General features: G+C 42.5%; 1 protein-coding gene across 8 annotated transcripts in view; it reads left to right on the top strand.

Moving 5' to 3' along the window:
- Positions 1–13891, top strand: part of LOC106562867 (GTPase-activating Rap/Ran-GAP domain-like protein 3) — a 228126-nt gene that overhangs the window by 118093 nt on the left and 96142 nt on the right. For 7 of the 8 annotated variants that reach the window (XM_045689799.1, XM_045689794.1, XM_045689796.1 and 4 more), the window contains exon 3: positions 13350–13424. In XM_045689799.1, the coding sequence (XP_045545755.1) occupies positions 13350–13424 (75 nt within the window). Of the gene's footprint in view, positions 1–6054; positions 6190–13349; positions 13425–13891 lie in introns of those variants that run through there. The other variant, XM_045689797.1, reaches the window with a different exon arrangement.

The following is a 13891-nucleotide window of genomic DNA, read 5'->3' as shown; positions in this document are numbered from 1 at the left end:
TGGAATAGAATTCCATGTAGCCATGGCTCTATGTATTACTGTGAACCTCAGAATTCCACTTCCTGTTACGATCGGTCTCGGGGTTTTGACTGCCATATGAGTTCTGTTATACTCACAGACACCATTCAAACAGTTTTAGAAACTTTAGGGTGTTTTCTATCCACAAGTATTAATTATATGCATATCCTAGCTTCTGAGTTTGAGTAGGAGGCCGTTTAAAATGGGCATGAATTTTTTTCAAAAATCGCTGTAGCGCCCCCTATCCTAGGCGAACGACAAGAGGTTAACCTGGTAGGCTAGTTGAGAACACGTTCTCATTTACAACTGCGACCTGGCCAAGATAAAGCAAATCAGTGCAACACAAACAACAACACAGAGTTACACATGGAATAAACAATCATACAGTCAATAATAAAATAGAAAAGTCTATATGCAGTGTGTGCAAATGAGGTAGGATAAGGGAGGTAAGGCAATAAATAGGCCATAGTGGTGAAATAATTACAATATAGCAGTTAAACACTGGAGTGATAGATGTGCAGAAGATGAGTGTGCAAGTAGAGATACTGGGGTGCAAAGGAGCAAAATAAATAAAAAAATAACAGTATAGGGAAGAGGTAGTTGGATTTGCTATTTACAGATGGGCTATGTACAGGTGCAGTGATCTGTGAGCTGCTCTGACAGCTGATGCTTAAAGTTAGTAAGGGAGATATGAGTCTCCAGCTTCAGTGATTTTTGTAGTTCATTCCAGTCATTGGCAGCAGAGAACTGGAAGGAAAGGCGGCCAAAGAAGGAATTGGAATTGACAAATGTGAAGCGAGGGCCAGACAACGAGAGCATACAGGTTGCAGTGGTGGGTAGTATATGAGGCGTTGGTAACAAAACGGATGGCACTGTGATAGACTGCATCCAATTTGCTGAGTAGAGTGGTCAAGGATCGGTAGGATAGTCCGTTTTACAAGGGTATGTTTGGCAGCATGAGTGAAGGATGCTTTTTTGCGAAATAGGAATCCGATTGTAGATAATTTTGGATTGAAGATGCATAATGTGAGTCTGGAAGGAAAGTTTACAGTCTAACCAGACACCTAGGTATTTGTAGTTGTCCACATATTCTAAGTCAGAACCGTCCAGAGTAGTGATGCTGGACGGGCGGGCAGGTGTGGGAGGCGATCGGTTGAAGAGCATTCATTTAGTTTTATTTACATTTAAGAGCAGTTGGAGGCCATGGAAGGAGAGTTGTATGGCATTGAAGCTCTGGAGGTTAGTTAACACAGTGTCCAAAGAAGGGCCAGAAGTATACAGAATGGTGTCGTCTGCATAGAGGTGGATCAGAGAATCACCAGCAGCAAGAGCGACGTCATTGATGTATACAGAGAAAAGAGTCAGCCCAAGGACTGAACCCTGTGGCACATCAATTGAGACTGCGAGAGGTCCAGACAACAGGCCCTCCGATTTGACAAACTGAACTCTGTCTGAGAAGTAGTTGGTGAACCAGGCAAGGCAGTCATTTGAGAAACCAAGGTTGTTGAGTCTGCCAATAAGAATGTGGTGATTGACAGAGTCGAAAGCCTTGGCCAGGTCGATGAATACAGCTGCACAGTATTGTCTTTTATCAATGGCGGTGTGGCAAAGAAGGGGGTCGAGTGATAAATGGCAGATATGTGAGGGCAGAACTAATAAACGGGCTCTGCCCGATCCCTAAAATGGCCACCCCGATCAGAACTACAGATCACAAAATGGCCGACTGCCAAAACTACCATTCCCAGAAGCAACGGGAACCCTCAGAAGGTGGAGCCGACCCACAGATAAAAGGTCAATAAAAACCAGGAAGAGAGAGAGAGGGCGGGAAGGATCTATGAACCATAGAGAAAGAGACAATCTACATTGGCTGGATTTACCGTGTACGAGCTGGACTGTTTTGGACTTACCTGTTGGCGTTTAGACCTGGACCTACCGAGAACCAGATTTGTGTACCGAACCCTGCTATCCTTGACCTTACCTGCGGCCTGGGTGGACCAGGACAGCGAAACAAACACACAGGTACTGTCATGTTCGAAAGAACTTTCATTCTGGGCTGACTTTGGTGACAGTTTCCCACTTAATTTGTGACAAACGCTCATAACTTTGAAGAGGTTTGCCACAGCGGTTATGATATCGTTTATGAAGAGGGGTATGACTGCGGCAGCTTTCCAATCTTTGGGTATCTCAGACGATACGAAAGAGAGGTTGAACAGGCTAGTAATAGGGGTTGCAACAATTTCGGAGGATAATTTTAAAAAGAGAGGGTCCAGATTGTCTAGCCCGGCTGATTTGTAGGTGTCCAGATTTTGCAGCTCTTTCAGAACGTCAGCTATCTGGATTTGGGTGAAGGAGAAATGGGGGAGGCTTGGGCAAGTTGCTGTGGGGGGTTCAGGGCTGTTGGCCTGGGGAAAGGGTAGCCAGGTGGAAAGCATGGCCAGCTGTAGAAAAATGCTTATTGAAATTCTCAATTATCGTGCATTTATCGGTGGTGACAGTGTTTCCTAGCCTCAGTGCAGTGGGCAGCTGGGAGGAGGTGCTTTTATTCTACATGGACTTTACAGTGTCCCAGAACTTTTTGGAGTTTGTGCTACAGGATGCAAAATTCTGTTTGAAAAAGCTAACCTTTGCTTTCCTATCTGCCTGTGTATATTGCTTCCTTACTTCCCTGAAAGTTGCATATCGCGGGGGCTATTTGATGCTAATGCAATACGCCACAGGATGTTTTTGTGCTGGGCAATGGCAGTCAGATCTGGAGTGAACCAAGGGCTATATCTGTTCCTGGTTCTACATTTTTTGAATGGGGCATGCTTATTTAAGATGGTGAGGAAAGCGCTTTTAAAGAATAACCAGGCATCCTCTACTGACGGAATGAGATCTATATCCTTCCAGGATACCCGAGCCAGGTTGATTAGAAAGGCCTGCTCGCTGAAGTGTTTTAGGGAGTGTTTGACAGTGATGAGGGGTGGTTGTTTGACCGCAGACCCATTACGGATGCAGGCAATGAGGCAGTGATTGCTGAGATCCTGGTTGAATACAGCAGAGGTGTATTTGGATGGCAGGTTGGTTAGGATGATATCTATGAGGGTGCCCGTGTTTACAGATTTGGGGTTGTACCTGGTAGGTTCATTGATAATTTGTGTGAGATTGAGGGCATCAAGCTTAGATTGTAGGATGGCCGGGGTGTTAAGCATGTCCCAGTTTAGGTCACCTAACAGCACGGGCTCTGAAGATAGATGGGGGCAATCAATTCACAGCTGGGAGCAGAAGGTGGTCTATAGCAAGTGTCAATGGTGAGAGACTTGTTTCTTGAAAGGTGGATTTTTAAAAGTAGAAGCTCGAATTCTTTGGGCAAAGACCTGGATAGTATGACAGAACTATGTAGGCCATCTCTGCAGTAGATTGCAACTCCGCCCCCTCTGGCAGTTATATCTTGTCGGAAAATGTAGTCCAGGTGCAACAAAACTAGGGCCTGTAGGACCTGCCTTGTTGATAGTATTATTAAGGCAGAGCAACGCTTTATTATGGACCGACTTCTCCCCATCTTGGCTACTGTTGCATCAACATGTTTTGACCATGACAGTTATCTCAACTTGCTCAATTTCCACAGTATTCATTACAAGATTTAGTTGAGGTTTAGGGTTTAGTGAATGATTTGTCTCAAATAAAATGCTTTTAGTTTTTGAAATATTTAGGACTAAATTATTTCTTGCCACCCATTCTGAAACTGACTGCAGCTCTTGATTAAGTGTTGCAGTGATTTCACTCGCTGTAGTAGCTGACGTGTATAGTGTTGTGTCATCCGTATACATAGACATACTGGCTTTACTCAAAGCAGTAAAGATTGAAAAAAAAGGGGCCTAGACAGCTATCCTGGGGAATGCCTGATTCTAACTGGATTATGTTGGTGAGGCTCCCATTAAAGAACACCCTCTGTGTTATGTTAGACAGGTGACTCTTTTTCCACAATATAGCATGGGTTGTAAAGCCATAACACTTAAGTTTTTCCAGCAGCAGACTGTAATCGATATTGTCAAAAGCCGAATTGAAGTCTAACAAAACAGCTCCCACAGTCTTTTTATCATAAAATTCTCTCAGCCAATCATCAGTCATGTGTGTAAGTGCCGTGCATGTTAAATCTACAGATCACTCACTCCTATGATGTCAGAGTTTTTAGATAAACTGAAAGCTAACTTTACAACGAGATTTGAGGTGGTGCAGTTTGTTATAGGGACCCGTTCTCTACTGATGTGGGGGGAGAGAAATGTCTTGTGATATTTCATTTGTTTTATTTTTATAAATTTGCTTAAAAAATCAATAACCTGTTTTTGCTTTCTCATTAGGGGGTATTGTGTGTAGATTGATGAGGGAATAAACTATGTAATCCATTTTAGAATAAGGCTGTAACATAACAGAATGTGGAAAAATTCAAGGGGTCTGAATATTTTCCGGATGCACTGTAAGTACAAATGTTTTTCATTATTGATGCACTGAATCAGGCTAATGTTAACACTTAACATTTTCTTTTGATAACATTTAATACATTTAAAAAAGTGCTTTGTGACTATAATTGTGTTTGTGCATTGTTTTTTTTTATCGGTCTTAGGCAGAGTAGTCCCATGAAGAAAATGTCTGGCCCCCCTGTAAATAACCTTTTTCAAATCTGGCCCCTGTAAGAATATACTGTAGTTAAATAGCCCTGACATATGGTGTGTAAGAGTGGATACAATTTCCTAGTCTCTTAGAGGTGCAGTGCAGCGAAGGAATTATAGACATTGAAAGCTGCTAGGACCGCATGATCCCCAATCCCCCATGCACACACACTCTCACACTCACATGTTCCTGGACTTCCTGTCTTCCTTTTGGCTCCATCTAACCCTTACAGACCATCTGCTGCAGAACACACACATACTCTCACACACACACCATGCCTGCAGAGAGAGTCCAGTGCGCCAGAACTGTGCTGCGTTTTGTGACACTTTGGCAGAAAACAACCTTTTATTGGTCAGAGAATGACAGAAGAGAGAGGAGAGGAACGAGGGAGACTGGGGGAGAGAGGGGGGGAGAGAGATGGAGAAGACGTTGAGAGATGCGAGTGGGAATAGAGCAACAGAGGAAGGGGTGAAGAGAGGATACGGAGGAGGAAAAGAGCAACTAAGAAGAGGGGGAAGAGGAGAGGTTCTGTGTTGGGTTGCGAGGCAACCAGGCATTGTGCGGTCTGAGGGGCAAGGGGGATGAGCGTAGAGGACGGAGGGAGGGGAGGAGAGGAGAGAGGGATGTCATGTTTCCACTGTGAGAAGAGATGTCAGGGTGATCGAGGGACAGGCGATACTGGCATCATGGCTACTTCCTCTTTATCTGTCGATGGAGAGCAGTGAACACACACAAATATAGAGAGACACATTTACACACACGCATACGCATACAGGCGCGCAAACTCATAGACATATTCAAAGATACACATTCACGCATCATTATTTTAGTACCAAGAACACCAGACATCAACACCAAGGAGGAAGAGGAGGAATTACTATGGCTAATATTCACTCTCATTGAAAGCAAGTCTAAGAAGTGGTAGATTTGTTCTATGTGCTCTATTTTTATGCTTCCCATTCTTACATTTCATTTTAGCTGGGCTTTTTTACTTTCGGTTTTGTACACTAGCCTCAAACAGCTGAAATTACTATTTTTGGTTATGGAAAAGATATTACATAGCAGTTTAGATGGTACAATTATTCTCTATACCAGGGTTTCCCAAACTCGGTCTTGGGGGGGCCCCCCTGGGTGCACGTTTTAGTTCTGCCCTATCACTAAACAGTTGATTCAAATAACCAACTCGTCATCAAACTTTGGGGGGGGGTTGCAACTTTAAATGGCATATTGTCCACAAAGCGCAATCGGATTAAATTTCCCCAACACGGAGGTCATCCATTGAGCATGCTTTTTAGTCCAGGACTAGGCTTAATCTGTGTCCCGGGAACTGGCCATGGAAAAGCATGCGTATTACTCATTAACTCATGATTAGTCATTTTTTTTGTCTGATAGTGTTGCCACCTTAAAGAGGAAATCCAGGAATTGAAAAACAACAAGCTGAGGGATAGGGCTAGAGAAATGTACTGTAGGCACTGCCCTATAAACCTGAATTTGTGTCAGAGCCCTTGCAGTATCTCAAAGGTCAGTTAGCCTCTGTTCGCCTATGCTTTTCAGTTTCTCTTTAGCTAGTCGCTAGCTGCTATTGTTGGCAAATGTAAATGATGGCTGTCATATGTTCCTCTTTATTGTTCTGCGTAGTTTTATGGTCTCATGTTAATGTGTCTGACCTATTACTCCCTTCATCTCTTTGTTTCTCTCTCCCTCTTTCTCTGTCCCTGTGGTATATGGAATGGGACATTGTGTGAGCTTTAAGTATTGCTTGCAGTGTTTTATTTGATAACTTGTGTTTGAATTATATTAGATGAATTGTGCCAATTAAGTTTTTTTAAATCTCTTTCTCTCTCTCTTTTGCTCTCTCTGCTCCCACTCTTTCTCTCTGTCTCTCTTTCTTTCTCTCTCTGTCTCTCTTTCTTTCTCTCTCGTCTCTCTTTCTTTCTGTCTCTCTCTGTCTCTCTCTTTGTCTCTGTCTCTTTCTGTCTCTCTTTATCTCTGGCTGTCTCTGTCTGTGTCTCTGTCTGTCTCTTTGTCTCTCTCTGTCTCTCTGTCTCTTTGTCTCTCTCTGTCTCTCTGTCTTTCTCTGTCTGTCTCTCTGTCTATCTGACTCTCTCTCTGTCTCTCTGACATTCTGTCTCTGACTCTCTCTCTCTCTCTGTCTGCATCTCTCTCTCTCTCTTTCTGTCTTCTGTCTTTCTGTCTTTCTGTCTGTCTCTTTCTGTCTCTGTCTGCCTCTCTCTTTTTTCGTTCTCTCTCTCTCTGTCTCTCTCTGTCAATTCAATTCGCTTTATTGGCATGACGTAACAATGTACATATTGCCAAAGCTTATTTTGGATATTTACAATATAAAAATTAATAAAAATGAGAATCTAAATTGTCAACGGGACAACAGTAACAACAATAACCAAGGGTCAGGATAACCATATATTCAACAATAACAATAGCCATATAGTAGAGTACATGTGCAGGTTTATTGGTCTGTCAGATACTGTCCCTCAACTTATGGCAGGCAGCAATGTAGTGCGCTGCCAACACACAGCTCTCTGCGTCCTCCCCCAACAGGACGGGTAGCCTATCCTCATCAGAGAGGTCTTTGAAACCTTGAATAAGGGTTTCAAATTTGGGGAAATGACACTCTCTAATTGTTTTATATTTTTTACATTTTGTCAGGAAATGCAGCTCCGTCTCAGGTTCTGCTGTTGTGCAGTGGTTGCACAGCCTTTCCTCTACAGGGAGCCAGGTTTTCCTGTGTCTACCCTTCTCAATGGCAAGGCTGTGCTCACTGAGCCTGTACTTTGTCAAGGTTTTTCTAAGGTTTTGATCAGTAACCATGGTCAAATATTTAGCCATGGTGTACAGGCTTCAGTGTGTTAGTAGAACAGGTAGAACAACTCTTTTTTGAGTTTTTATTATTAGTGGATATTGGCCTTATTCTGCCCTGCATACATTGTTTGTAGTTTTCCTCTGGACATGTAGGAGAATCTTACAGAACTCTGCATGCAGGGTTTCAAGGGGGTGTTTGTCCCATTTGATGAAATCTTGTTTTGCAAGTGGACCCCACACCTCGCTGCCATAAAGTGCAATTGGTTCAATGACATATTCAATTAGTTTAAGCCAAATTTTAATAGGTATTTCAATTTGAATTTGCTTTTTAATGGTGTAGAATGCCCTGCGTGCTTTCTCTCTCAGTTCATTCACTGCCTCATTAAGGTGTCCAGTTGAGCTTATTTCTAAACCTAGGTAATTCGAGTGTGTACAGTACTCTATATATTTTGTACCAATTGAGAACTTAGGTCTAATTCACTGAGATCTGGATCTTCTCTGGAAAATCATTATTTTAGTCTTTTTGGGGTTTACTGCCAGGGCCCAGGTCTGGCAGTACTGCTCTAGCAGGTCCAGGCTCTGCTTTCGGCCATGTGCTGTGGGTGACAGCAGGCATAGGTCATCTGCGAAGAGTAGACATTTAACTTCTGAATTGTGGAGACTAACACCAGGGGGTGAGGATTTTTCTAGAATAGTGGCCAATTCATTGATGTAAATATTGAAGAGTGCAGGGCTCAGATTGCAACCCTGACGAAGGCCCCGCTCCTGGTTAAATAATTCTGCTCTTTTCTTGCCAATTTTAATGCTGAACGTATTGCCAGTATACATTGATTTAATTATGTCATATGTTTTACCCCCTATACCACTTTCAATAACTTTGTAGAACAGTCCTGTATGCCAAATAGAATCAAATGCTTTTTGGAAGTCAAAGCATTTGGTGGACATGTTTATTTATCAGGGTGTGTATGGTGTAAATATGGTCAGTCGTGAGATGTTTTGGTATAAATCCAATTTGGCTTTTACTCAAGACATTGTGCTTATTAAAGAAGTTTAGAACTCTTACATTTATAATACTACAGAAAACCTTCCCCAGGTTACTGTTCACACACATGCCTCTGTAATTGTTAGGGTCAAATTTGTCGCCGTTCTTAAAGATTGAGGTTATGAGTCCTTGATTCCAGATGTCAGGGAAATAACCTACACTCAGGATCAAATTAAACAGTTTTAATATAGCCAATTTAAATGTTGCACTAGTGAGTTTTAGCATCTCATTTAGGATGCCATCAGGTCCGCATGCTTTTTAAATTTGAGGGCCTGAAGTTTCTTATAGAGCTCCTGGTCAGTAATTGGGGAGTCCAATGGATTTTGATTGTCCTTTTACAGCTTTTTCTAATCCATTCAACTTCTCATGAATTTGGCATTGTTCTACGTTTGTGTCAATTTGAACGGTGTTGTAGAGTGTTTTAAAATGGGTTGTCCATATGTCACCATTTTGTATCACTAATTCCTTTTGTTTTGATTTTTTTTTGTTTTTTCCAATTTTGCCAGAAGTTGTTTGTGTTTATGGACTCCTCAATTAGTGTCAGCTGCTTGCTGTTGTACTGTGCTTTTTTGGTTGTGAGTGTACGTTTATAGAATATATAGTTGATGTTTTTTACTGCTAGATTGATGCCTTCTTTACTGTGAGTGAATGTGGTATCCAGAAAGTTATCTAAGAGTGTTTGGATATTTTGGTTACAGGTTGCTTTCTGGTATTGTTATGTGCTGTTTTGGGCCCATCTGTATGAATTTCTGATGTTGTACAGCTTACTGGGCTGTGAATGTGTGGTTGTTTCCATGTCTGTTCTTTTGAGGAACAACGTAATTTGGCTGTGATCAGACAGAGGTGTTAGTGGCTTGACAGTGAATGAGCTGAGAGAAAGGGTAACTGTCTGTAATCATATACTGTACTGTGGCCAAGAGGTGAGCAATAGGTGAATCTCCCCAAAGAGTCCCCCCGTAACCTACCATTGGCAAAGTACAGACCCAGGCTTCTACAGAGCTGCTACAGATCCCTTCCGTTTTTATTGATGGCGCTGTGTTGTTTCTATGGGAGAGATTAAGACAGTTAGAAACAGTATGGCCTGTAATAAAGCTGTCCCCTCGTGTGTCATTAGATCAGGTAATGTTCCTGTGCGTGCATTTGTGTCCCTACAAATGAGCACATTTCCCTGGGCCTGGAAATGGCACGTCTCTTCCTCAAGGGTGGGGAACCTCTCCTCTGTCTTTCTCTCTCTGTCTCTCTCTGTCTCTCTGTCTGAAACCTTGAAAATAGGTTTCAAATTTGTGGAAATGACACTCTCTAATTGTTTTATATTTTTTACATTTTGTCAGGAAATGCAGCTCTGTCTCGGGTTTTGCTGTTGTGCAGTGGTTGCACAGCCTTTCCTCTACAGGGAGCCAGGTTTTCCTGTGTCTACCCTTCTCAATGGCAAGGCTGTGCTCTCTGAGCCTGTACTTTGTCAAGGTTTTTTTGAGGTTTTGATCAGTAACCATGGTCAAATAGTTAGCCATGGTGTACTGTCTATTTAGGGCCAGATAGCACTGCATTTTGCTTTGTGCTTGTGTTTCCCAATAAGCAATGTAGTTTTGTTTTGACTGTGTTGTAATTTGGTTTATTCTGATTGATTGTATGTTCAGGTCCTGAGGCTTCAGTGTGTTAGTAGAACAGGTTTGTGAACTCAGCCCCAGGACCAGCTGGATAAGGGAACTCTTTCTTTGCTCTGCTCTTGGCATTGCAGGGCTTGGTAATGATATGAGAGGGGGTCACTGTATTTTAGATGTTTCCAAAACTTAATTGCTCTTTTTTGAGATTTATTTATTAGTGGATATTGGCCTAATTCTGCCCTGCATGCATCTGTCTCTGTCTCTCTGTCTCTCTCTGTGCCTCTCTCTCTCTGTCTCTGTCTGTCTGTCTCTCTGTCTATGTCTCTCTGTCTCTTTCTGTCTCTGTCTTTTTCTGTTTCTCTCTCTGTCTGTCTGTCTGTCTGTCTGTCTGTCTGTCTGTCTGTCTGTCTGTCTGTCTGTCTGTCTGTCTGTCTGTCTGTCTGTCTGTCTGTCTGTCTGTCTGTCTGTCTGTCTGTCTGTCTGTCTGTCTGTCTGTCTGTCTGTCTGTCTGTCTGTCTGTCTGTCTGTCTGTCTGTCTGTCTGTCTTTCTGTCTTTCTGTCTTTCTGTCTTTCTGTCTTTCTGTCTTTCTGTCTCTGTCCTGTCTTTCTCTCTGTCTCTGTCCTGTCTTTCTCTCTGTCTCTGTCCTCTCTTTCTGTCTCTCTTTCTGTCTTTCTGTCTTTCTGTCTCTCTTTCTGTCTCTCTTTCTGTCTCTGTCCTGTCTTTCTGTCTTTCTCTCTGTCTTTCTGTCTCTGTCCTGTCTTTCTGTCTCTCTCTCTGTCTTTCTGTCTCTTTCTGTCTTTCTGTCTCTTTCTGTCTCTCTTTCTGTCTCTTTCTGTCTTTCTGTCTCTTTCTGTCTTTCTGTCTGTCTTTCTGTCTTTCTGTCTTTCTGTCTTTCTGTCTTTCTGTCTTTCTGTCTCTGTCCTTTCTGTCTCTCTGTCTCTGTCCTGTCTTTCTCTCTGTCTCTGTCCTGTCTTTCTGTCTCTTTCTGTCTTTCTGTCTTTCTGTCTCTCTTTCTGTCTCTCTTTCTGTCTTTCTGTCTTTCTGTCTCTCTTTCTGTCTCTCTTTCTGTCTCTCGTCCTGTCTTTCTGTCTCTGTCCTGTCTTTCTGTCTTTCTCTCTGTCTTTCTGTCTCTGTCCTGTCTTTCTGTCTCTCTCTCTGTCTTTCTGTCTCTTTCTGTCTTTCTGTCTCTTTCTGTCTCTCTTTCTGTCTCTTTCTGTCTTTCTGTCTCTTTCTGTCTTTCTGTCTGTCTTTCTGTCTCTTTCTGTCTTTCTGTCTTTCTGTCTGTCTTTCTGTCTTTCTGTCTTTCTGTCTGTCTTTCTGTCTCTCTCTCTGTCTTTCTGTCTCTGTCCTGTCTTTCTGTCTCTGTCCTGTCTTTCTGTCTCTGTCCTGTCTTTCTGTCTCTGTCCTGTCTTTCTGTCTCTCTTTCTGTCTCTCTGTCCTGTCTTTCTGTCTCTGTTCTGTCTTTCTGTCTCTTTCTGTCTCTCTTTCTGTCTCTTTCTGTCTTTCTGTCTCTTTCTGTCTCTTTCTGTCTTTCTGTCTCTCTTTCTGTCTTTCTGTCTCTCTTTCTGTCTTTCTGTCTCTCTTTCTGTCTCTTTCTGTCTTTCTGTCTCTCTTTCTGTCTCTTTCTGTCTTTCTGTCTCTCTTTCTGTCTCTTTCTGTCTTTCTGTCTCTCTTTCTGTCTTTCTGTCTCTCTTTCTGTCTTTCTGTCTCTCTTTCTGTCTCTCTTTCTGTCTTTCTGTCTCTCTTTCTGTCTCTTTCTGTCTCTCTTTCTGTCTCTTTCTGTCTTTCTGTCTCTTTCTGTCTCTTTCTGTCTTTCTGTCTCTCTTTCTGTCTCTTTCTGTCTCTTTCTGTCTTTCTGTCTCTCTTTCTGTCTCTTTCTGTCTTTCTGTCTCTCTTTCTGTCTTTCTGTCTCTCTGTCTGTCTTTCTGTCTCTCTTTCTGTCTCTTTCTGTCTTTCTGTCTCTCTTTCTGTCTCTCTCTCTCTCTCTGTCTTTCTGTCTCTCTTTCTGTCTCTCTCTCTCTCTCTCTGTCTTTCTCTCTCTCTTTCTGTCTCTTTCTGTCTTTCTCTCTCTCTCTCTGTCTTTCTCTCTCTCTCTCTGTCTCTTTCTGTCTTTCTCTCTCTCTCTCTGTCTTTCTGTCTCTCTCTCTGTCTTTCTGTCTCTCTCTCTGTCTTTCTGTCTCTCTCTCTGTCTTTCTGTCTCTGTCCTGTCTTTCTGTCTCTGTCCTGTCTTTCTGTCTCTCTCTCTGTCTTTCTGTCTCTCTCTCTGTCTTTCTGTCTCTCTCTCTGTCTTTCTGTCTCTCTTTCTGTCTCTGTCTTTCTGTCTCTCTTTCTGTGTCTTTCTGTCTCTCTTTCTGTCTCTTTCTGTCTTTCTGTCTCTCTTTCTGTCTTTCTGTCTCTCTTTCTGTCTCTTTCTGTCTTTCTGTCTCTCTTTCTGTCTTTCTGTCTCTCTTTCTGTCTCTTTCTGTCTTTCTGTCTCTTTCTGTCTTTCTGTCTCTCTTTCTGTCTTTCTGTCTCTCTTTCTGTCTTTCTGTCTCTCTTTCTGTCTCTTTCTGTCTTTCTGTCTCTCTTTCTGTCTTTCTGTCTCTCTTTCTGTCTCTTTCTGTCTCTTTCTGTCTTTCTGTCTCTCTTTCTGTCTCTGTCTTTCTGTCTCTCTTTCTGTCTCTTTCTGTCTTTCTGTCTCTTTCTGTCTTTCTGTCTCTCTTTCTGTCTCTTTCTGTCTTTCTGTCTCTTTCTGTCTTTCTGTCTCTCTTTCTGTCTCTTTCTGTCTTTCTGTCTCTTTCTGTCTTTCTGTCTCTTTCTGTCTTTCTGTCTCTTTCTGTCTCTTTCTGTCTTTCTGTCTCTTTCTGTCTTTCTGTCTTTCTGTCTCTCTTTCTGTCTTTCTGTCTCTCTTTCTGTCTTTCTGTCTCTCTTTCTGTCTCTTTCTGTCTTTCTGTCTCTTTCTGTCTTTCTGTCTCTCTTTCTGTCTCTCTCTCTCTCTTTCTGTCTCTTTCTGTCTTTCTCTCTCTGTCTCTTTCTGTCTTTCTCTCTATCTCTCTCTGTCTTTCTCTCTATCTCTCTCTGTCTTTCTCTCTCTATCTCTCTCTGTCTTTCTCTCTCTTTCTGTCTTTCTCTCTATCTCTCTCTGTCTTTCTCTCTCTTTCTGTCTTTCTCTCTCTTTCTGTCTTTCTCTCTCTATCTCTCTCTCTCTCTGTCTCCCTCCCTCCTCCTTCCCCTCTAGCTGATCTCCAGTGATGCAGATGGAGCCATACAGAGAGCGGGCCGCTTTCGAGTGGAGAATGGCTCATCAGATGAGGTGAGGACCCCTACACACAGAGAGAAATCTATGGACATAAGTAAATGCATGGATACTCACAGTTCTTTATTTGGATCCTCAATGACCCAAACAGTACATGACGCATGGAATGACACTTACACGCACACACACACGCACACAGTCATGGGACATATGGCTGGGCCCAGTGGGGACATGATGATCACAGTATGTGTGTTTGTGCATCTGTTACTCAGTTCTCTGAGGAATCACCAGAAGGGGAGTTCAACCACAGTGGAAATAAGGAACTTCTATATTCAAAATTGTCTGTATCCTGAACAGTAAACAGACAGGTAGAATCTCTTTGAATACACAGTCAGACACAGACAGTGCTCATCCCATAGAAAGATACACTATATGACTGAAAGTATGTGGACAAAAGTTCATCTAAAATCTCATGGGCATTAATACGGAGTTGGTCCCCCCTTTGCTGCTATGGCAGCCTCCAC

The sequence above is a fragment of the Salmo salar genome, chromosome ssa11 (genome assembly GCF_905237065.1).
Source record: "Salmo salar chromosome ssa11, Ssal_v3.1, whole genome shotgun sequence".
Taxonomy (NCBI): domain Eukaryota; kingdom Metazoa; phylum Chordata; class Actinopteri; order Salmoniformes; family Salmonidae; genus Salmo; species Salmo salar.
The sequence above is the reverse complement of the archived record's forward strand: the minus strand, read 5'-3'. Positions and strand labels throughout refer to the sequence as shown.